The sequence below is a fragment of the Primulina huaijiensis genome, unplaced genomic scaffold (genome assembly GCF_012295235.1).
Source record: "Primulina huaijiensis isolate GDHJ02 unplaced genomic scaffold, ASM1229523v2 scaffold32979, whole genome shotgun sequence".
NCBI lineage: Eukaryota > Viridiplantae > Streptophyta > Magnoliopsida > Lamiales > Gesneriaceae > Primulina > Primulina huaijiensis.
The window spans coordinates 21448-45964 of record NW_027357720.1 but is presented as its reverse complement, the minus strand read 5'-3'; the positions used below and the strand labels follow the sequence as shown (position 1 = coordinate 45964).

The window sequence follows — 24517 nt, the reverse complement described above, 5'->3', positions numbered from 1 at the left end:
ATCTATGTGAAAGTCTATATTTTCTTTTTTCATCTTTTCCAGCTGCAGGAAAGAAAGGCATTTATTATGATGGAATCTCATCAAATATATTACTTGAAAACCTACTTTCAGAAGCAGACTTTTAGAAGTAATCATTTAGCTCCCTGACAGCCTGAGGCTTTTCAAGACGAGAAATACCTCTTCATGTAAGTGCTCCAGGCTAGATTTCAATATATGGGATCCCAAACAATCACTTTTCACATCCGAATTTTTTCCATTACTCTGGGGGGGTTCTCCTACAGCTGCCTCAGGAATCTGATGCCTGCCTCCATCCTGAATGTGTGAAAAATCATTTCTCAGAAGTAATTCAAATAAATAAAAAAACTGACATCCAAGTTACATAATACACCTTCTACTGGCCTCATAATCTATTCAAATTTCCAACTAAATAGATTACTAGCTAGAGAAAGAGGCAGCTATGCATCAACTAGTAAGCATCAAGAACATATGAAAGATGGAGTGGGTGGGTTATGGAACTCCATTACTGGGGGGGAGGTCAACAAGTAAAAGGATGCATGTAAACTGATGAAAATAATAATGATAATTCCATGTTCATTATGTAAGGGCACACAAGCAGAAACAGAAAGGCTCATTGCTGTAAATGCGATTTAGTTATGCAGTTTTAATTTCTAAACCATTGTACAACATGTATTCCATTATAAGTAACAACTGCACTTGATTTTCCTATGTGGCAATCCATTTGGCACAGCGATCAAAACATTGGACTGGTACTAGTTTACAATTTGTAAGATTTGAAATACATATTTACTAGAGTTACAACTTTTAGCACAAATGCATATCCTCAATCATACTCTTGTTATTAGAGCTCCGATCACATGTTTGATTCCAATAATTTACAAGTGGGTGCAACAATTAAGAGGGTAAAGACTTGCATGGTCATCTATGTGGCACAATAATTAATATGCGATGTTTCGGTAGTAATATATTATAAAAAATTGAAGTGCACTGTCATCAATCAACTATAGTGTTTGGTACAATATTAGACATTCGATCCAATATATTCAATTCAGTTGATAAAAAAATAAAAATAATAAACATTTAATACATATGAACTCATGAATTCATTCCCCAATTTTAAAGAATTTTAAACGAACTTGCTCTCATGAAAAAGACATTGTTCAGTATCTTTTATTGGACATGTTATTCTTATATATTATTATGCATCACTAAGATTATAGTTGTCGATAATTATATCAAATTTTATTATAGGACGTCTAATATAGCATCTTGAAGCTTTGCAATGAAACGAAGCTACAATAATACTTATTTTGAAATGAGAAATGAATAGCAACACATGAGCAAAAAAACCTGGTAAAAAATCGTAGCTTAGAAGACAGTACCTGAAAAGTCCGCAACTCTACAGCCTCAGCTAAATCTGCATCATCATCAGCCAGGATTGATATTGCACGTATTCTTTTACCACTGCAAGCAGACTCATCGTGATCTAAGACAATAGGGGATGAGTTCTCAGGTAACTTATTGACTGAATATTCAACGTCAATCACAGAACCATTTTCATGTTTTTTAACTTTTCTATGATTCTCCAACTGTACTTTTGCCAAGTTAATTTCAACAAGAAGTTGAGATCTCTCTACTTCACATTCTTGTAAATAAGCTTCAAGCTTTTCTTTTTCTTCCTTGCAACACTCTAGGCTAAGCAATGCACATTCAAGTTCAGCCCTTACACGATCACAATCTTTGCTCATTTCATGTTTTTCTGCAAGCACCAACTGCAATTCTTTTTCGATGTCCACGATTTTGTGTGATAGCTCCTCGTTCTTCTTCAAGTTCATAGCTTCAGACTTTTTCCTATTTTCAACTTCATCAATAGCATCTTGCAATTTTAAAAGCATCTCTTCTCCATGTTTTTTGGATATAGAAAGCTTTTGCTTCAGTTCTTGAAGTTGAGTTTCGTACTGTTCTTTCATGAATGCAACTCGCAAGGAATCATGCACAGCAACTGAATGCCCTTCAGCTTCTTTCTTTTCACGAGAAAGACGGAATTCATTTTCAGCCTCATCTTTCAGTTCCTTCAAATGGATTGACAAGTTCTTAAATTCCTCAGTCTTCAAAACCTGTTCAGAGAGCTTACGTGAAATTTCATTGCATTGGGAACGTAACTCCATCTCAGCATCTTTGTAATCCTCTAGCAGCACTATATCAGCACACTGTTCATCCAGTTTGCCTTTGAGTACTAAAATTAAAATTTCCAATTCTTCTTTTGAAACTGTCAGGCAACTGATCTGCTTTTCAGCATCTATCATCATATTTTTCATCTTTTCTACCTCAGAAGCTTGTAAGATTTTATCCAAGGAGCTGCTGTTTTCCACTGTTGTCAACTTTCTCTTGCACAGCTCAAGTTGATTCTCGAGATCATTGTTGGAATCAGAAAGAAGCCTGTTTTGAGCTTCAGAAACTTCAAATTCAGACTCGAGGCTTTTAAGAATTTTCATCAAGTTATCTCTTTCTTCACTTAAATGAGCTTCACTGGTGCGGTATTGATTCAATGTAACCTCCAATTCATGGTACCTCTCCCCATCCTCCCTACGAAAACTTTCTGACAGCATAAGCTGCTGGAGATATTTTTGGCACAGGGATCTGTACTGGATTGAGACATAAGTCAGCTCAACATCTGCAGCAAGCGAGTAATCATAAAGCAAAAGCAGCTGGCATTCAAGACTAGATTGTTCAGAAATTTTCAGGTGAAGTTCTTTCGTAAGCATCATTTGCTGCTCCAAAAGATGAGCAAGTCTAGACTTCTCCAACTCTAGATCAACTGCTAGGCCCTTAGTATGATCAAGTTCGGCATTTTGCTGTTCCAAATCAATCAGTTTAGCACGATCCTTATTCAACTGAGAAATAAGATCTTTATTTTTTCGCTCCAATTCATCTCTGTAAATCTTTTCTCTTTGCAATTCATCATTCATATTGCTCAAACTTTCTTTCAGACAAGAAATCTCAGATGAAATCTTGACAGATTTTTCACCTTCATCCTTCAAGGATACAACAAGTTCTCGTTTTTCTTGCATCAGTGCACAGATAGCTGATTTACTACTCCCAAGCTCCTCAACCAGAGCATCCAAGCAGGCGGTCTCTTGGGCTAAGTGACCATTTTTACATGTCATTTCGTGCACGCGATCTTCCAACAGACTAAGATCAGCTAAAAGTGATTTGTTTTGCTGGGTGTAGTTCTCTTCAATTTCAAAACTGACCTGGAATTTTTTGCCAATAGATTCGAGTTGAGTTTGAAGTTTTTCCACAAGGGCATTGGACACATCCAGCCTAGTCACCATATCATGCATGTCACTCTTAAACTTTTGCTTCATTGACATAATCTCCAATCTGGCCATGACTATTTCATCTTCAAGGTTTTTATTCTGTTCAATCAGTTGAACAATTCTTCCACATGCATCATGCTGGATCTCTTCTAACCGTAAGATGACATCTTTCATATCTATGTGCTTGAAATTGAGAGAGTGTGAATTAGTCAAAACAAAAAATCTTTTATTGTAGGACTCCAACAGATTCACCAGCTTATCTTGGATAAAGCTGATATAATCCTCTTGATTTTCCTTCAAAGATGCCAACTCATCTGATTCAGATTTCAGGATAACCCACTTTTCCTCTAACAGCGACGATTCATTTTGAAGTTTCTCCTTTTCAAATGCTTCTTGTTTCAAGGAAAGAGACAGTGCTGCGTTCTCAGTTAAATAACTTTCAATTTTTCTCTGGCAACTTCTGTATTCCATTTCAATAATTTCCAAGTCTTTCAGCTTCTCAGAAAATAGATGATTTTCCCCGGACACACTTTCCAACTTATCTCCTAAAAGTTGGTTTTGCAGAGCCAATTCACTACATTGAGAAATACAACTAGACTTGTACTCATTAAGTTTGTGAATATCATCAGAGGCCTCCTGAAACCTCATCATCAACTGATTCTGAGAAGCGTTTGAAAGTTCCAACTCCAATACAACTTCATCCTTTTTCCCCTTGATAACTCTAATTTCAGCATTTGCTTCAAGTAGGGATTCTTTCAAGATTTTTGAGTATATATCCAAGTTCAAGTTCACATTGCACATTTCGACAAGTTCTGCTTCAACCTTTTGATAAAGCTCTTCCTGCAAGGAGAAGGATCTCTTCAAGTCTTCCAAAAGAATATCTCCACCCAGAGATTTTCTCCTGACACCCAAACAATGATTCTGATGCTGAGGTACATTTTTTGCATCATAATCTTCAGGATTCTTCAAAAACTTCTGGTCTCCTTGCAAATTTAACTCTGAAGGTTCTATAAAAGCCTGCTTGATGAGGTTTTCATTTGTCTCATACATAGACACAACCTGTGAGGAAAGCAGCTCAAGGTCCTTCTGCAATTTATCCACTGCAATCGAGTAATTTAAGCGGGCTCTTCTCAGTGCGGCTTCTGAAGAGGCAACCCTTCTCTCAAGCTCCTTGTTGAGGACTTCCAAATCATGCCTCTCATTACAAAATTGTATCATCTTCTGATTCATATCTCGATGCGTCGACTCAATTTCAACTCTGCTGGCAGACAAAGCATGCAGGCAAGTTGAATGTTCACTTCTGAGGAGTTGCAACTCTGCCACCATTTGCTTCTGATTTTCTTCCAGTTCCTGAATAAGTGTTTCATAGTAACATTCCATTTGATCCATTTTTCTGATAAGACCTTCCTTTTCAACTTTTGCCTCATCCAATTCCCTAACAAGATCAAATATTTGTCCTTTCAAAGAATCAATAGCACCTGAAGGGTCAGAGACTGGAGGGGGAATATTGAAATGCTGAAGAATACTTTCGGGATGACACAAATCCAAACAAAATCCATTTTCGGATGTATACTCTTTTTGCTTATCTGTGCATATTTCTCGGATCTCCTTCACATCTGTGCTCTCTGATGGCACCACATGTAGCAAGTTTGTTGCATCATCATTTCCTCGTTCGACACTCTGCAGAATATTGAGCAATGCCTCCAACTCCGAGTAAATCAATCTACCGTCACAAGCATCGCCAACAATGTAAGTCTTGCTTTGAAGTTCTCTTATCTTGCCCTCTGCTGCAGAGATTACCTTTAAAAATTGAAGCTGCACATCCTGACGCAAGTGACTACTCCGATTGTCACTTGTGTCCAAAATAGTAGTGTGAGGGATAGATTTTAAATCTTTAAGCCTGTTGATATCATCCTTGAGCTTCAGGCACTCTAATTTAATGGCGGAAACTTCTTTTTCCAGTTCTCCACCCAAAAAAATCTCAGAAGTAAGGAGGTGGGAAAAATTTTGAGTTTCAGTGCCTAATTTACCAGCTAGACTTTGCAAAGAACTGACTTCTAACTTAAGGCCTAAGAAGGATGATTCAGCCAATTCCAGACTTTCTCTAAGTCGATTATTTTCTTCACGAGCAATTGCCAGCTCATTATCAAAGGAATAGATTGTACCCCACATGAAAGCAGAATCACTACTCCCTTGGGCCATATTCTGATGTTCAGATGAATCTCCTTTCTCTGAATGAGGACTTTGACAATGAGAAAAAGTTTGTAGATCACCAGATATTATTTTGAGGCTATCAACATCTTGTATGCTGGAAGTATCATGCTTTTCAGTAAATAAACTTTCTGATGTATTGGATGAACCCTCAAATCCAGCAGCCGAGTCTGTATGCTCTTCATTCAGGTTCATGTCTTCCTCAAGGGAAGAGAGTTCATTAGAATCTGATCTAACCCTTGCACTGACCTAAAAAATAAAGAAGGAACTCTGAGAAATGGGGTGATAGAAAGAAAATTTAAACCCACGCAGCCAAACACACGACAAACTAGACAAAGCAATGGACTGATGCGGTGAGAGTGAAATTGCAAACATCATATGGAGTTTCAGAATAGATAAAATAAATCATTTCAGAAAAACACTATTCTAATTTCATTCATAATTTATTTATTTATTTTTTGTTATAGTTTCCAAATATGTTTTCTGTCTCCCACAAATGCAATGGAGACGCTCTAGTCCCCCTGTTCTATCAATACTCCATAAATCATCAGTAAGAAATTGACCAGATTTTTATAATTAGTCTTGGTTTACACATTATCTGACAGATAATATCAAAGAGCATATTTAATGCAACTTGTGTAGATTGACCAAGAGTGGAAATGAACAAACAGCAAAGCAGGGCCACAGGGGAAGTAGAAAATAATCTGACACTATAAGTTTGATCACAGGTGACCTCTTCAGTATGTCTTATTTTCCCAGTGTTATTATGACCATGGCTATCATCCCCTGATTGTAATCCCCTTTCTCTTTGATCTCTCTGCTGCTCAAATTCCCTGCGAGCAGTAAATTTTAAATTTCAATCCACTGTACAAAAAAAGGATATTCTTTTTGAGTTTTGGTTCAGTACCTAAAACCGGTTTTTGAGGTCAGGAGCTGGACAGTAACCTGAAATGCAGATGCAGTAAATCAAATTCAAGGTATTAAATAAGGAATTGCAAACTTATAACATGATAATCATAGGAAAATTAGCACAAAGAACCAAAAGGCCGGCCACATGAGAAATGTCTCCAAATGCGGCCAGAAAATTAGAAGAGCAGAAACATAGGTAACGGACACGAGGGCAAGAGTTAAAACGTCAACAGGTGATATTGTCAAGTATCAGCATCTCATAATCCAGCTTCAACATTTTCAAAGGGTAAAGACGTAATTCATTGGCCTAGATTTAATGTAAAATACATTACACTTTATAGTTTATAATACCAACCTCAACCATGGTGACATTTTGTGTGAAATTTCCACAAAATGAACCACAATGCTTATCTCATTACTATGAGCGAGTACCCATATCATAATAGAAACAGACAAAGAAAAGGATGAAGAAAAATAATAATGATTAAGGAGAGTCTTTATATGTAAGTATAGACAAAGAAAAGGATGAAGAAAAATAATAATGATTAAGGAGAGTCTTTATATGTAAGTATATGTCTCTATCAACCTATTCCTTTTTCATTTTTTGGGTAAAATGGCCAATTCTAAATTCAAAACTTTTGTAGCAAATTTGCATCTGCCCTTAGGAAAACAAGAGATTTGTCTGCTAGCAAGGAGAGCTTTTAATGGTTAAAGAGAGCACATTTTTCTTTCTAGGTGGAAGTGAACGATGCACAGTACGTAGAAGAGTGGTAGTTGGATGCTGTCTATTATCAACAACCTAAAGTTAAATCAGCAGAAGAGTCGAAGTCAATAGTTAACCCCTTGAGATGAATGTTTAAACAAGTACAAAGTTGTAGAAAAATTTAATGCGTCCACCGTGTAACGAATTTAAATCTATGGTAAAAATGTGATTCAAAAATTTTATGCCCCTCACATGTAATATAGTTCCAAAATTGCATCCATGAAGAGAGAGTGCCACAGCAGAAGGCTTCAGAGCATCAACATAATCAGAAAGATCAATCATAGCTTCGCCAAGGATGCTGGCCCGTGAAGCGCCCTGAAATCAATGAATTTGGGAAAAAAATACAGATATTGTTGTAATTAAAGATGGGAAGATAAACAGAAGAGCATAAACCACCAGAAATGTGTACAAAATTCTTGCATGATTGTTATTCATGGAAAAATATAGAGAATAATTTTCAGATAGTATTTAATCCCATAAATCGAATATTTCCTATTGGTCCTTTTGCTACTCGAGAGTGGTTGAACAATCATGCCAGGCCCATGTGTTTCTCTTGCTGCATAATGGAACTAAAAGCTCTGACTTTGACATTCTTAAATTATTACTGGAGGGATATATCAGTACTGTGACAAAAGAACTATTTAGTAGACATTAACAAAAAAGTACAGCCGAATCCATTAGTATGCGCGACTACAATACCGAAAGCACATGAGTAACATCTTACACTAAGATTCCATTCTCCAAATTCCAACACGATTCTCTGAAACCATTACATTTAAGTTTGCTACAATTATGATACTCCTTTTCAAAACAAAAAGTTCTAGCCAGTTTAGCCTTTCTAAATTCTCGTTATTTCATTTAGATATCCCAAGTTTGAAGTTTTGGTAAAGGCTCTTAGCAGGCGTCTACATGAATTTGCTTTCTCGCTTCAAACCTCATCACTCTCTTCACCTGAAATGATAGAACTCGTGATACGTAAGATTCTTGATTCAGCTTTTCTTTGGCTCGACGGGAATTCCAGTCGATAGAAATCACAGAATACAATGTCTTTTAAACAAAGTGAAATTACAGGAACACATGTTTTATGGTGAAATCCATATGGTACTTGTGCCTTAGACTGAATTAAAAGTCTCGTAATTTGGAACTAGAAAGAAGACATCTAATTTTTCCGACGCTATTTTATCAAAGAAGGTGATTCAATTCATGGGAATTAGTAATGTAGAAACTGTATGAATGATGTGGAGATGCTTATGTTATCAATATTCGTTACCATATTAAATGGCTCAAAATTTTAATCAGGAAGTTTGAAAAGATCAGTGGAAAAAAATAATAATTACTATCAATATTGAGACAGAAACAATACCATGGCCACAACAAGTTTGTAGAGCTTCTCATCATATTGTTTGCTTTTAGAATCTTGAAGAAGCCTTGTAGTTTCATAAATAGGATCAGCCCATTTACATGTTCCGTTTCTTACATTAGCTTTGGTTGTCTTTGCGGTTGGTTTTCCAGAATCAGCAGGGATGAACGATATAAACAACTTATCCCACCCATTCTGTGGAACCTGAGACATTAAACATAAATTGCTGGGTCAGTCATTGCGAAATCATTGTTTAGGAACCAAATATATTTTCATCTATTTCATAGCTAGTCGGTATTTTAGAGCAGGTCTAAAATACAATACTTCTAAAAAATTAAAACAAAAAACTACAAACAGTACAAACTATTGAAAAAAGTCTTTAAACAAAAACTAAAAGGACTGTTGGTATGGTCAACAAAACCAGACACTCAGAAAGAACAAGTCTTAGACAAGAAGTCGTCATACGTGGGAGTGAAATTTATGAGAAATCATACATGTGTGGCATGAAATTGTAGCCGAAAGACCACTTTCACTTTAGTCTTCTCAAGTTTCCACTTCGTTATCTTTGACATTATATAAAACCTAATTCAAGCATCAGCTGTAACAACAATTCTTTAACTTAGATGAAGATAACACCCAGAAAACCTCGTCAAAACCTGCAATGTATAATAGAAAATTATCATGAACTGTAACGAAAGAAAATAAATCAGTACTACAGTCTACACTATCAGCATTGCTATTAGTGCCTATTGCAATTATGAAAAGACAAAGCAATCCTTTTTAAATCGGGATAATGAAAACTTTTTAAACTCGTGATCATCAAATAATTTTTGATAAGACATGAATTTGTGTATTCACATCTAATTAACCATGCATTGACACTAAAACTTGCGCTAATTTAAGATAATGAATTAACTTTGCATTAACATCATAAATAGTAAGCCAAGTCAAATGTTTAACCAATTAACATTTTCAAGCAAAAATCAATCTCAAATATTACATAGTGTAAATGTATTTGGTTATCACATTAAAAAATTGAATGAGGGAACAATTAGGATAGATACACTACAAACATGCAGGGAAGATGTTCCAGTCACACTTTCTTAAATAATCAAACAAAAATATTTTTTCACTTCACTGTGCAACGGAATTAGAAATTCAGATATTGCTAAATAATTATATTACTGAGTAACTGACACATCTTCTATTTTTTGAACCGATGGAAATTATAGGTAGGTAGTTGAAAGTGACGTGGAATTAGAGGTAGTTAACTTCAGTCATCCCACATGAGCAATATGCATATGACTGTAGACTGCATTCCAGTATATTAAACATGGTAACACCATTAAAGGTGTATAGAATTAGATTCCATTACTAAAATTAAGTGAATGTCTCCAAAATTGTTAAAATTAAGAAACAGCGAAAAATCTACTGCTTCGCTAAGCAATAAATTTTGGTTCTCTCTTTCCGATGTCGGTTGCAGGAGAATATAATAGTAATTTTTAAAACAGAAACTTTGGCATCGAATTACAAAAATTGAGAACTACAAGAACACAAGAGAAGACCTTTCATTCCGAATGAATCAAAATTGGAGCACCGTAAACCAATCCTGTTTTCAGCACACGAACTGCGATGAACCCCCGAAGCACAGTGTACAAACTATTTCTCAAAGATCAAGATCCTACTAGATGATTCACTTCAATGAGGTAATATCATCACATTAAAATACAAGAAAGAATTTACTTGTCACTAATAATGAAATCAAAGCCCAGATCTTGAAAAAACAAGCAAAACAGATTCAACTTAAAAAATAATCTATCTATAATTCAAGCATATATGAAGTTAGAAACAGAAATACCTTTTCCTCGAAATGCAATGGGCCGCACCTCAATTTACTCTTTCAATTTGACACAGGGGGCTTCATTCAACAACGCCCCCCAACAAAGTTAAAAAATTTGAATCGATAAAATAACCCAGTTAATCCTGGGCACGGTAAAAGTGCAATTGAAAACCAGAAAAGACTAGTCTTGAAAACGTGCCCGAGAATCTGAAAATGGGATGACTAGGAATCAAAGAAATGCTTAACCGAATTCAGTGAAACAGAAATGCAAGGCTGCCAGAAGCCCAAAAACAGAAGGATAAACAAGTGGTAAAATCACTGCAGCAATAATGTCAATCTACCAGAGTGTTACTCCTCCCACAGACAATAATTTAAAAACAGGAGAGAAGTATTCACTGAAAATTCTCAGCGATATTGGTATTGCACGGTTTTAAACGAGCTCACACCTCATTTTCGGAACTAAAAATAAATTAAAAAAGATACAGTAAAAAAAACAATTTTCAAGAACTTGAATTAGTAAAAAAAAAAGTAGGGAAAAAAAAAGTAGGAAAAGGAGGTTAGGAGTTGTTTGGGTACCTAATCACGGATCTTAGGTTGGGGAGCTTGAAATGCAAGTCAAAATAAACATTGAAAAAGAAAAGACGAATCTTTGTAAGAAAGAGAAGGGTGCCAACAATGTCAGCGAGGGGAGGTGGGTGTATTCAGTAGTATCACTGTCAAACCAGACGAAAATGGGCAAAAGCAATTTTCTTAGCTGGGTTCGGAATGGACGAGGTTATCAAAGTTGAAATCCAGCCCAAACAACGCAGCTTTCAGCCATTAATTCCAGATTTTCATTGTAATTAGTTGGCGGATTACAGCTTTTCCTTTTTTTCTAGTACAGGATTACAGATTTTTTGTGGGTTTGATATACAGAGCTTGGAAAGAGAAAATCTAACATACATATAAATATACCACTTTCATTTGTGAAATTCCTTTTATATCCTTGTTCATTTAATTTAATTAACATTAACATTTCTAACATACATATACCACTTTCATTTGTAAAATTCCTTATATGTCCTTATTAATTTAATTTAATTTAAGTTAGCAAATAGATTACTAACTTATTTTAAGGGTTTTTTTTTCATTCGTGAATTTCTTTATATGCCCTTGTTAATTTAATTTAATTTAAGTTAGCAAATAGATTACTAACTTATTTTAAGGGTTTTTTTTGTAAATCTAATCATTTTTTTAACAAGTTGATTTGTAAAATTCAAATATTGAAATATGATACAGATTATTTCTTAAGAATATTTTTTTAGTCAACCTCTAAACTTTCAATTGTGTTTTCCCCTCTGTACCCTTATATTTCTAGATTCTGCAAATTGCCTTCATGTAGACTTAATTTTATCGATTACTACCATTTGATAGATATATGGGCTCATTTATTTCCTTCTCATTTATTTCCTTCGTACGTTTCTTCCTTACCTATTACTGCTTCACCATGGTCATTACTGTTGATTGGTTATTTCATCCACCTTGCAGTGAACTCACCGGTTTCCATCGCATCCAATTTGTTTGTGTCGTCGTGATCCTCAATTTCTCTCTGTTCTTTTGGTTTTACTTCTTCTACTTTTCATGGCGCGGGGTAGACGGCCGGCTGCCATCTCGGGATTTGTCTCAGGGTATGTGTTTCGCTCTCTTCATTTCTCTCCTGCTTGCTTTGTTGCTGCCCCTTTGCATCTTCCGCGTTCCTGTATTTTCTATGTGTTCTTATAACGTTATTTTCCCTCTCAGCTATGTGTGTTCTCTTAAAGAGTTTTGTGTTATCATTTTAATTTGGCAGCGGCGCTGCTCAATCTCGGCGTGTTGGTGGTGCCGGTTTATCTACTTCCAACGGTTAGATGCTCTGTTATTTTCACCATGTTTATTTGCATCGATTGGATTGTTTTTCCCCTTTGATCTGTTTATATTTTTTTATCGCATGTGCTGCTGTCGTTCAATGATATAATTTCATCATACAGCACATATTGTGTCCGTTCCTCTGGCGTGTTCTCCTATTTGTAAGTATTATGTTGTTGTTTACATCGTGCCTTTATTTTACTTGGTTTTTTTTCCCCTTTGGTTTTCCTATGTTCATTTTTTTCGCACCTGAAATACCTGGGTTTTTTCCCCAATTGATTTTCTTTTTAAAATTCAGACAATGAAGGAGATATTGCTGGTATCATTGTCTTGCCAATGGTGCCTTCATGTCAATTTTGTGGCGCACATAGATTCCCTTGTGAAGCTCCATCGTTTTGTTGCGCATGTGGTAAGATTAGATTGGCATCTCCTATTACTCCGCTTGCCTTGCTGGAATTATTCAAGGACCCATCGTCTCCCTTGGCTATTTTATTCCGCCGTAAAATACGTTTGTACAACAATGTTTTCTCTTTCACTTCATTTGGGGTTAGGCTTGACAAGGAATTGGCTTCTCTTCAACGTGGGGTATACAGATTTCGTGCGTCTGGCCAGATTTTCCATTCATTGCCACCACTTATACCTAATTCAGATGGCCCAAGGTATTTCCAACTTTATTTTTGGGACAACGATAATGAGTTGGAAAATAAGATGTCCGTTTTCCCGGACGCTGATGTTGACAGAGAACTCATGGTTTTGTTGATGGACATAATGAAAGTAAACCCTTATGCACAACTTCTAAAGAGGATAAATCAGTATTCTTCAATCAGAAACTTAAGATTGCATATTTCCAAAAATGTTCATGTTGACCAGAGATGTTATAACAGCCCATCCGCTGATCAAGTTGCGGCTATTTGGGTCGAAGGCAATGATGATGCTAACATTCCACATGACAGGGACATAGTTGCTCGTGGTCGTGATGGTCAGACCCATCAAATACAACATTATTATGGTTGTTATGATTCCTTGCAATATCCGCTTTTTTTCCCGTATGGGTGGCAGCAGAATATTCCGAAGGTAAAAAATGGGTCTGCCCATGTTGACATGCATGAGAGTGTGCTACCCCTTGCAGATTTTGATTCCTTCGATCATATTATTGCTGGTGAAAGTCGTGGTGCGTTTTTAATCTTTTACTCCATACTTAATTTTGTCGTGACTTTAAACATCTGCTTTTAATAGTAATTATTTCTTAAATTTTTCCCACAAACAAACAATATAATGGTCGGCTATATTTGTCCTGCAACTAATTTGTGTGTATTTTATTTGTTTTCTGCAGTTGTTCGTGGAAAAAATGATAGGATGGTTTCTTGTAGGGAGTACTATTGTTATAGGTTGCAAATTCGTGGCAGCAACACTTCGGTAATCTTGTATGGTGGTCGATTATTGCAGCAATTTGTTGTCGATATGTACATTAAACTAGAAACAACGAGATTAGATTACTACAGAAGGCACCAAAGTGAGATAAGGTCGGAATTATACCAGGGTGTGGTTGACAGTGTAGCCAATGGTGAATCACGTGGGAGTGAGGTCGGGCAACGTGTTGTTTTACCAGCATCTTTCATAGGAGGTCCAAGAGATATGCGACGTCGATATCTTGATGCAATTGCATTGGTTCAGAAATTTGGAAAACCTGACTTGTTTATTACGATGACTTGCAATCCGGATTGGAAAGAGATTCGAGAAAATTTATTTGTCAAACAATGGCACAAAAACGTTTCTCAAAGAGGAAAACTGAGAAGCACGATATAATCAATCTTGAAGACAATGAAACTTTTAACACTTATACCAGAAGATTGAAAGCGAATGAAACTAATAAAGCAGGGCATTCATGCAGTATGAAGATAAAACAAGAACATTTGAGTGAATGAGTTGTGGTTTTTAACAATGGATAGTTACAATACTTATAATTTATAGTAATGCATGCTATCTTTTAGTTTTTGGTTTTACATCCCTTGTGTAATCCCTTGTTTTGTTGTTTGCAACCTTAACTGAAAATTATTATCGTACTATATCTTATATAGACATGATGTCTTATTGTTATATTGATTTATCTCTCTATTGTTTAGTTTGAAAACTTTTGTCATTGAGTTGCTTGCTCTATAATATTTATTGCACAATTATTGAAACATATATCTCATTATATATCCCCACGTGCATCGCACGTGTACCTACCTAGTTACATAAAATATCCCATGCAGTTTTTTGTTTAAATTCTTTGCAACTTGTTTTTGGGTTTTTAGGGACTTAAGTAAGATATTTTTGCGTGTTGGATGGCCCCTTTCGTGTTGACTTAATGGGTAGATCTATGTTTTTTTTTCAGCCGAGTCATGATTGTTAAATATGATAAACAAGTTATTAATGAATTAAACTCGAGCTCGGTTTGATTAACATGATAAACGAGTTGTTAACGAGCTGAGCTCAAGCTTTTCTCGAGCTTAGTAATTTCAAGACTAACTGAGCTCGAGCCTAATAATAGAAGTTCGAATCGAGCTCGAGCTCAAACAATCTTAAACGAGTCAAGCTCAAGTCTAATACTGTTTGATTTGGTTTAGATCGTTTACATCCATAATGTTTTCCACTTAGAATCAATGGTTACAATATGAATTCAAGGAACGTAGACAAGTCAGTGAGCATATAATAATCAACAAAATGTTCAATTTTGAATAGTAATGTTTTACTTATATAAGAGAATATTGCGTTTTCACCTTTCCTTGTGTTTTTATTTTAATACGACTGATTAAATAAATTTTAGTTGGGATGTCACATCACAAGTTATAGTTTCGAAAAGTTTATAATAACATTTAAATCAAATAAAACATTTTTTTTTTATTAATGATGGAGTTTATTGTCGATATTTTTCGGTGTGTACTGAGTAAACATCTGGCTAACGCAATAACTTTCAAATCACACAGACTAAGTAGATGGTATTAGGCAAACTTTGAACGAGAAATTGTTGATTAGAAAAATCGATATCCTGATATTGATTAAGGACTCACCTACTACACCAACTCGAACCTCATTAGAGACAAATGAAACAATTCTTGTTTGGGATGGTGATTATTTCAGGCTAAATGTTTCCTATGTATGAAATCAGCATTAGACATGGACATTCAAGCTTTTAAAACAGCGGATGAATTATTTGCTAAAAAGAGATTTAACTATGAACAGATGTGCGTTCTTTCGTGTGCATGTTTGATATCAAAAAGTTGGAAATCAACAGTCATTTCACATTATTCCTTCAAATCTACCTCAAATCTAAATCTTTCATCCCTAAATTATTTTGGGCGTCGTATGATGTTGAAGCCTCAAAGTTTTAAAATATGCAACTTAATAGCAGAAATAAATTACCAGATGATAAGACCCAAACCATTAATCATTCAAATTTTCCTTTTTAGTGGAGGTACACTGATATGGGTGAGATTTTCTGGATAAGATCTTTTCCTATAACATACACAATTCTTATTTTGATAAATGAATACTACATTGGAAGTTGGAATAAAAATACTTCTATCTAACATGGCTATAACACCAAAACTGCACATAATTTAAGCAAATCAAACTGCAAAAAACATGAATCTATGTGTATATATACAAGTAGCTTCACAAGTTTTGAGGTAAAAAAGAAACCTGAGCTGGCTTTTGTTCTCATCAGTCTTTTCTTACTTCATTGAAAATATTATGACTCTAGGATTGTTCATAACCAACCACCTGTGAGAAAATGTATCCGTTGGGAAAGTTACAGCTACGAGGTTGTGAAATCTTTCAACATCTCAAGCTCTAAATCTTAGGTTTACATTTGGAACCATGCATGTAACGCAGTGTCAATCAGAATGGATTACCCGAAATCCCTTTAAAGAGGATCTTTATGACTGCAAACAATGCTGTAATGATAAATATTTGTCCCGCTCAAATTCTCCACAGGAAGAAAGAACGGTTGAGAGGATGTAATCGTCCACCTCAATGCCCTCAGTTTGCATTTGATACACGAGCTTCAAAGCCTCACCACAAACCCCCTTCCTTGCATATGCTACGATCATCGACTTCCAGGAAACCAAGTTCTTCTCAGGCATACTATCGAAGACCTGAACTGCATCCGAAAGATACCCACATTTAGAATACATATGAACTAAAGCACTGCCCACAAACACGTTGGATAATTCAGGGCTCTTGTTTATGGAGGAATGGATTAGCCTCCCTTGGTTAATATTTTCTAGTTTAGCACATGCCTTGAGCGCCGATGAATAAGTATGTGGATTGGGTTCCACACCATCACCCAACATTTCCTTCAAGTACTCGAGGGCCTCGTGCTCATGACCAAGGAGAGAACAACCAGAAATCATTGCAGTCCATGAAACTACATCTTTATCGGGCAGGTATTGAAGAACTTTAGATGCTGACGCATAATCCCCACATTTGCAATAAAGCCACACAAGTGCACTACCTATGAAAATATTGCTTGGTGAAAAGGTCTTGAAAATCTGTGCATGCACTTCTTTTCCTAATGACAAAGCACAGAGTAAACCGCAAGCTCGGAGAATGCTAACCATGGTTAAGTTGTTTGCAAATGCCTTTAATCTTCCCATCATACGGAACAGTCTAATGGCATCCTCACCATGTCCATTACGAGCATATCCTGCTATGATAGATGTCCAAGTGACAGCGTTTTTCCATTTCATTCCATCAAAGAGTGTTCTGGAGTTCATGATTTCTCCACACTTTGCATACATATCCACCAGTGAAGTCTCGACATAAACATCCGTATCATATGAATTCTTCACAATGGTTCCATGTAACTGCCTACCAAATTTCAGTGCTTGTTCTTCACCACAGGCATTCAACAAGCTAGAAACAGTATACTCATTTGGGTCAAGTCCATCGGATATCATTCTCGAAAACATGGCAAAAGCCTCCTGCCCTCGTCTGTGTTGTGAATAAGCAGTAATTATTGAAGTCCAACAAATTACATCCCGTCTTTCCATTCCATCAAATACATGAAAAGCATCATCCAAATCACCACATTGAGCGTAAAAATGCAAGATGGCGCTGTTTAAGATTAAACTACCCAACTGACTCTTTATTAAACAACCATGAAGTTGCCTTCCAAGTTCATAACCAAATGTCTTGCTACACAAATTTAACACGCACACGAATGTCTTTGAGTTTCCCAGGAACCCACTGGTAACAAACTCACAGTACAATCTCAAAGCTTCATCATTTATCCCATATCTCTGGTATCCGTTAAGCATTGCCGTCCAGGAAACAACGTTTCTCTCCAACATATAATCAAACACCCCACGAGCTGACACAAAATCCCCAAATTTCACATACACGCTGATCAAGTTATTATTAACATAAACTACAGGATATCTCATACTCTTAACAACCAAGGCATGCATTTTCCTAACCTCGTCAGTATTAGAACAAGACTGAAGCCAATGGCCAAATGTGCTGGAGTCAATTGATTGAATAATTGGATTAGTCTTGTATATAAGCACATTGTAGTTATCATCCACATTTTCTGGAGACACATAGAGAGCATGTGAACGGGTCAAGAAAGATGGGCTCTTGGAAACATTGGGGAAATTCAATATGTAAGTGTAATGGGCAATATACTGGATTCTTATTCTATGGAATTTCTTTATGCGTATTGGTGGAATGAATAATTGAGTATCAAGAAGACTAGGTGGTTGATTTTGATATACAGCTAAGGGCAGGGAGCTGCATAATGGAGAGAACATCGAAAAGAATATCTCTGACTTTTCCCACAAAGTGCTGGTCTACAAATCGGATAACTTCTCTGCTCTGACAACAATGTAGAACAGCAATCAAAATCCAACTGTTGTATTATTAAATCCACCATAATTTGGGAAAAAAAACTCTTCTCCATAATGAAGCTCAAGATCAAACAAGTTAAAACCGACAAAATACCAGAACACCTAATAATTATGTTTAAAAATGAGATGTTTGATCAGCTAAATGAGTCTGCCAGGGTTTCAAACATTCTCTGCTTATTCCACCCTCATCCTATCGGTTCATTTAACATAAAATCCGGTGGACATGATATTTTCAAAGCAGAACATATTAATCAGTAAACACCGTAACTCGGACAGAATACAGTTTAGAATAAAGGTAAACTCCATAAGAACAATTTAACATGTAAATCCAACATTTCCAAGTTTGGCAAAGAATACTATGTAAGAACCTTGACTGACGTAAATGGTCCCATAAAAAGTTTCCAACAGCACATAATTTTTCCCCAAACCACATAACATATTCAACTTACAAGAAAAAATTTACTTATTGCGAATAATGAAATCCAAGCCCAGATCTTGAGAATCAAAGAAAGACAGATTCAAATTACAAAATATATAAATAATTCAAGCATATACAAAGTTATAGGAACATAAACATCCTTTTCCTCGAAATGCCATGGGCCGCACCTCAAGTTATACTTTCAATTGACACAGGAGCGTTAAACTTTGGCTTCTAGTTCATTGATTTCATTCAATGCCGCCCCAAAAGGTTCAAAAAATTGAACCAACAAAATACCCCAGATAATCTTTGGCGCAGCAAAAGTGCAATGGAAAACCATAAAAGATTTGTCTTGAAAATGTGCCCGACATCCCGAGAATCTGAAAATGGGATGACTAGAAATCAAAGAAATGCTCAACGAAATTCAGTGAAACAGAAATGCAAATGCTGCCAAAGTTCAAAAACAAAAGGATGAACAAGTGGTAAAATCACTGCAGCAATAATGTCAATGTGCCAGAGTGTTATTCCTCCCACAAACAATAATTTGAAACACAGAGAGAGAACCTACTATTCACTGAAAAATCTCAGCGACATTGCACACTTGTAAACGAGCTCACACCTCCTTTTAGGAAATAAATTTTTTTCAAAAAGAAACAGTGAAAAAACATAGACCAATTTTCAAGAACCTGAATTGGAAAGGAAAAGAGTTGGGAGTTGTCTGGGTACCTAAATCACAGATCTAAGGCAGGCCGTACACGAATCAAATCGAGCCAAAATTTAAGAAAATTTTAGTATTCGAGTTTGAGCTCGAATTTGAATAGGCATATTTGAAGTTCATACTTTTATTATTTTCAACTCGAGTTTAAGATCGATTCAAAATTTTTGAGCTGATTTTAGCCACATCACACTTACTGGCTCGAAAATAGATTATAAAATGAACAACAGAAATAAAAATGATAGGTTGGCTCGGTTTGAAGCTCCATTTTCGACTCTATGACAACGCTGCTAACTATTGGACTATACTTCCATTGAAATCAAAATGATGATTTATTGATATCATCTTGTTTTGTTGAGTATATCAACAGAATGATAAAACAAATAATTCACAAATTCTTCGTTTTCAACAAAATCACCATAAAATTATTCAAAAGAAATAAAGAACGAAAACTTAGGAGTGCTCCTTCAAAGAACCAGATTTTCAATCAGAAAAAATACGAGAATAGCATGGTTTATTTCGATATAATTCCACTTGGGTGACTTACACTAATATTCCTCTATTTGAGAATAATTTAACCAATCACAGATGAAGAAGATTAGGCTGTCTTTGGCCCAAATCTATGTATTGGGCCTCTCATCAGTTGATCAGGGATAAATAAGTCATTTTGCGAGAGATTCGGACCCATTTTTAGGAGGATGGTTCATCACAAAAAAGCAATTCCTTTTCTTCTTTCTTTCTTTGAACAAACATTTTCTTTTTGACAAGATAACGTTAAGATTGATCGAAAAGACCTTTTGTTACATAAATAATTGCCTATAAAGAAATGAAAATTAATAGTACTAAAAAATGAACATATCGCACGATATTTAGCATGATTTATATGTTATTGTGTTAATCTGAAACCTAGTGTGCACTGAATTTGGTTTCGAAGTGTAGCAATGGTAGGTTACATCGTCATAAAAAAAACAAATATGACACACTATTTTTTTAATTATATTAGTGTAAACGAGTCTTTAATTTATTTATTTATTTTGGACCAAAATGAAGCAAAATTAACTCTATTTGTATTTATATGTTTGAAATCCTCAAATGTATCTCTTCTTTAATGGCAAGTTATCTAAACTGCAGATGAAATAAAATATTACCTAGATTTATCGTCCATATTTTAATTCAATTTAAAACAAAAACAACTTAGTATATTAAAGAATAAAATTTTATAATATTAAGCCTTATTTATGGGTTTCCTGAAGTGAGATCATTCCTTTTTCGCTAGAAACAACAAATAATTATAAAGTAGAAAAAGGAAAAGGAAAGAAGCAAATCAAGTTTTTTTTTTAAAATTTAAAAATAAAAAAAGGGGAAACAAATTAAAGTTTTTATTTTTTATTTTATTTTTCCTTATGACATATAGTGGCTTATCAACTTGTTGTGATAATATATATATTCTTTATTAAGATTCATGTGCAACGTACGTTAGTGTACATTTGCGTACCCTTTTTTTTGTTTTTTTTAAATGCAGTTAATGGCTACATATATAATATATTTTACTAATTATCTCAATATTATTAAACTTATTTGTTGTCTTAATTTAACATAGAAGACTGATCACTATTTCAGGTTAAAAACGAGACATACATGCATGTATATGCCTCGAATTCGTTTCATTATCCAGTTAAGCAGCGGATGCATATAAATTTTTTTTAACGTTTTGAATTCCAATTTGAAACGTAATATTTGCATAGTTTTTGGGATTAATAAAGGAAAAGAAAAGAATTTGACTGTAGCTTAGAGAAAGAGTCGCTTTCTTAATTTACCATTCATCTTTTTTTTTCATTTTTTTTTTTTCATTTGGGCATATTACCTTTCATTTATAAATTGATAGTTGAGCTCAAAGTATCATACTTCAATTATTTGTCTTACTTTCTCCTAATTGTGGAGATCGAGAAACAAGCTGGTGTGAAGTATAATACCCCCCTCAAAATTTTCTTGTTTTTGATCATTAGCTAATTTTCTTACAAACTGCAAAAACAGATTTCAGGTTCTGATCTTGATCTCGATCTCGATCTCGAATCGGCATATATAATCTAGCTAAAAAGGTTTCCGTTTTCAAATAATTTTTCGATCATCCCTTGTTCAGTTTCAGATCATTAACATGAGTTCTCATAGGACTCAATTCGCCCCGTTAAGTAGGATCGGCATATATGAATTACCTCTCCACCAACTTAGTATGTGGGATGACCCTACTTTTGAAAGTAGTCTCTGCAGTCCTGGAACTGGTGTTTGTGCAACAATCATTGATACCGAACATAAAATCGATGACAAGGTACGTACGTATGTGAGATTTCAGATATAGGGATATTTTAGATACTGATGTTTGATTTGATTTTGTGATTGCAGTCTGATCAATATGCTTCTGATAAATCACGGGGGCATTCTGAAGATAATCAGGCGTCTAACGGCATCTCAGAAAAGGTGAGGACCTAATCCACTAAGAAAAATGGTTAATTTCGACGTATAATTATTGAGTTAACAAAGGTGAAGAAAAGGGACAAATTGACTTGAAAGCCTAGCTAATGGCAGATACAAAGAAGATTGGCTCAAAACCGTGAGGCTGCCAAGAAAAGCCGATTACGCAAGAAGGTTTCTGGCCGTGAACCATATGTTGTTGAACTTTCCGTAACAGTTTTTGAATGAAGAATTCGGTTTGAATATATTTCTTGGTCCTAATTATGTTTGCTACTAATCCGGCCAGGCTTATGTTCAGCAACTCGAAACAAGCCGTTTGAAGCTAGCACAGCTTGAGGTAGAACTTGGGCGAGCCAGGCAACGTCAGGTGAGCTCATCGCTGGTATATGCATGGAGCTAGCTTGCATCATATAAATTATCTCCGGCCAGTCTCAAATTTCAATCGGCACTCGTATATGTTTCAGGGTTTGCTTATCGCTGGTGCTGCCACTGATATGGCATTTTGTGGAACTGTCAATTCAGGTATCAAATTGGTTTCTTTATGATAATAATTGAAGATATGGTGGAATATGTGCGTGGCTGAGATAGTCGCCTCCTGTGATTAATTTTAAATTAAAAGTGAGGGGACCTCGATCCTCCTCTATTTATTTTGCTCATAAACATATATATTCTACAATAAACCACTTTTTTCCTCCCTATAACAAAGCTATTTCACATATTGAGACTCCCCACCAATTAGATTTGGGAGTTGTATTGCTAATCTACACATGGACGACGACTTAAAATTGAACGGCCAATTGCACGTATGACTTTATATTAGTTATATAATTATATTCATTGACGCTCATATATCAACATTTCTCACTGTTTTGCATTAGGATCTATTGTGATATCCTATCCCAGATCGGATATCACAAGAGAAATGTGAAACTTTATAACACCATAAGCGATAGGATTGGCATGATCATTTTAGTGAATAATATATATATTAGGAGTTGGTGCATTTGAGATGGAATACGGGCGCTGGATTGACGAGCAAGACCGAAAAATCTCGGAACTGAGAAATCTTCTGCAGACACCGATAGCTGATGTAGAGCTCCAAATTCTAGTAGAAAATGTTCTTAATCATTACTGCAATCTCTTTCGCATGAAAAGAGCTGCTGCCAGGGCCGATGCATTTTACTTGGTTTCCGGTATGTGGAGAACATCCGTCGAACGATTCTTCCTCTGGATAGGAGGCTTCAAACCATCGGAACTCGTTAACGTAAATTTTTCTTCCCTAATTACAAAATCATTCTTTACTTTTGGATATATAAAAAAACTAATCCATTTTGAGCTATAGTTAATTAGTCTATAAGACGTATGTATATCATTCATAAAGTGTATATATTGTTCTTATAAGCATAAAACATGGTTGTGTCCCAAATTAATTTGGCGTCTATAAGATGAATTTACTTATAATACCACGCAAGTCTCATCTGGGGTGACATGTTAATTAGTTATTTTTATACACTCAATGATTTGCTTTAGTTTGTAGTTTTTCTCCTATATTTTTGGCCAATTATAACCAAATATATATGCTGGAAGTAGGAACTAATACATCGTCAATATATAAAATCTTGAAACAGGTTGTATTTCCTCATCTAGAGCCTTTGGACGATCTGCAAAGAGTGAACGTGACAAACTTGAGAGACTCTTGCTCGCAAGCTGAAGAGGCTCTCACACAAGGAATGGACAAGCTTCGTCAAACTCTGTCGCAAAGCATCACCTTTCTCGCCGTGGCACCCGGCAGCTACATGAGCAACCAAATGGGCTCGGCTCTTGAAAAGTTGGAATCACTCGAAACATTCATACATCAAGTACTACTTCCACCGAATCCATATCAAAATTCAACTATTAGTATGTACTACAGTAACTATACATACGACTCAAATCTTCCAGCTGTACTGTAGCTTAATTAGCCGAATCTTGATGATGCTTTATCTGATGCGGCAGGCGGACCACCTTCGGGAGCAAAGTCTACAACAGATGTCACGAATCTTGACGACACGACAAGCAGCAAAAGGGTTGGTTGCTTTCGCTGAGCATTTTCAAGGTCTGCGTGCTTTAAGCTCCATATGGTCTGCTCGTCCTCAGAGATCTGTTTGATATTTTAAAGGATGTTCCCGAACAAAATTCGGTACTAGTTCATCCTGGTAAGGATGAATAAGCTCAATGCCTATATATATACTCTGACTTAATTAGTAACCATAATTGTCCTTAATTAGACTGTATGGAACTATATGTTAGCTAAATTGAAGTATGAATATTATGGCTACGTTTTGAGTTTGCAATTAAGCCATGTATAAATCAAATAGCTTTAGCTTAACGTTACAATTAAATCTCTACTTCCAAAATATTTGGTTGTTTCATTATTGCAAATAGTGATGCCGCATGGAACTTGCATCTGTGGTCAGGATATTTTAACTCTTTTATAATGTGCCTAAGAGTTCTGCAACATGGCCGTGCACCCTAACTCCAGATAGCTAGACTCGAGACCATGAGTTTTGATATTAATCTCCACTTTTTATGTTCTTGTCTTTGCTTTATATTCTTCATGAATCTTCATACACCAAGGATAAAAAAAACTGTTTTTTTTGTAAGATTTTCCGGGTGAAATACGTTTCATTCCCTGTACAAAGCATAATTATTATTTTTCCAAAAAAAAAAAATAAAACAG

The 24517-nt window shown here is 35.5% G+C and overlaps 4 protein-coding genes across 11 annotated transcripts; 2 read left to right on the top strand and 2 right to left on the bottom strand.

The window, feature by feature from the left end:
* Window positions 1–3: 3 nt before the first annotated feature.
* On the bottom strand, window positions 4–11300 carry LOC140968199 (uncharacterized; the record flags this gene model as incomplete). Its single annotated transcript, XM_073429081.1, has 9 exons — window positions 10440–11300; window positions 9076–9237; window positions 8585–8785; window positions 7414–7536; window positions 6457–6494; window positions 6283–6382; window positions 1401–5798; window positions 178–312; window positions 4–42 (listed from the first exon to the last, which is right to left on the bottom strand). Coding segments are annotated over exons 2-9 (5112 nt in total), but the record flags the coding sequence as incomplete, so codon positions are not given.
* Window positions 11301–11792: 492 nt separating this feature from the next.
* Window positions 11793–14536, top strand: LOC140968201 (uncharacterized). 4 transcript variants are annotated; one of them, XM_073429087.1, is made up of 6 exons: window positions 11793–12088; window positions 12250–12302; window positions 12428–12466; window positions 12604–13079; window positions 13176–13476; window positions 13639–14536. In XM_073429087.1, exons 1-6 carry the CDS (start codon window positions 12042–12044, stop codon window positions 14109–14111), a joined length of 1389 nt encoding a protein of 462 aa, XP_073285188.1. In that variant the 5' UTR covers window positions 11793–12041; the 3' UTR covers window positions 14112–14536. The 4 variants fall into 4 exon arrangements, with proteins under 4 accessions (XP_073285188.1, XP_073285184.1, XP_073285186.1 ...); XM_073429083.1 differs by having other exon boundaries at window positions 11794–12088; window positions 12604–13476; window positions 13639–14534; XM_073429085.1 differs by lacking the exon at window positions 12428–12466 and having other exon boundaries at window positions 11794–12088; window positions 12613–13476; window positions 13639–14534.
* A 1262-nt stretch (window positions 14537–15798) lies between these two features.
* LOC140968204 (pentatricopeptide repeat-containing protein At4g18520, chloroplastic-like) lies at window positions 15799–19897 on the bottom strand. 5 transcript variants are annotated; one of them, XM_073429090.1, is made up of 2 exons: window positions 19877–19897; window positions 15799–18994 (listed from the first exon to the last, which is right to left on the bottom strand). In XM_073429090.1, exon 2 carries the CDS (start codon window positions 18098–18100, stop codon window positions 16226–16228), a length of 1875 nt encoding a protein of 624 aa, XP_073285191.1. In that variant the 5' UTR covers window positions 18101–18994; window positions 19877–19897; the 3' UTR covers window positions 15799–16225. The 5 variants fall into 5 exon arrangements, with proteins under 5 accessions (XP_073285191.1, XP_073285195.1, XP_073285193.1 ...); XM_073429094.1 differs by having other exon boundaries at window positions 15799–18159; XM_073429092.1 differs by lacking the exon at window positions 19877–19897 and having other exon boundaries at window positions 15799–18164; window positions 18803–19863.
* Window positions 19898–21424: 1527 nt separating this feature from the next.
* On the top strand, window positions 21425–24214 carry LOC140968200 (transcription factor TGA4-like). Its single transcript, XM_073429082.1, has 8 exons — window positions 21425–21655; window positions 21730–21804; window positions 21913–21972; window positions 22085–22160; window positions 22261–22320; window positions 22791–23062; window positions 23427–23657; window positions 23794–24214. Exons 1-8 carry the CDS (start codon window positions 21485–21487, stop codon window positions 23944–23946), a joined length of 1098 nt encoding a protein of 365 aa, XP_073285183.1. The 5' UTR covers window positions 21425–21484; the 3' UTR covers window positions 23947–24214.
* The last annotated feature ends 303 nt before the right edge of the window (window positions 24215–24517 follow it).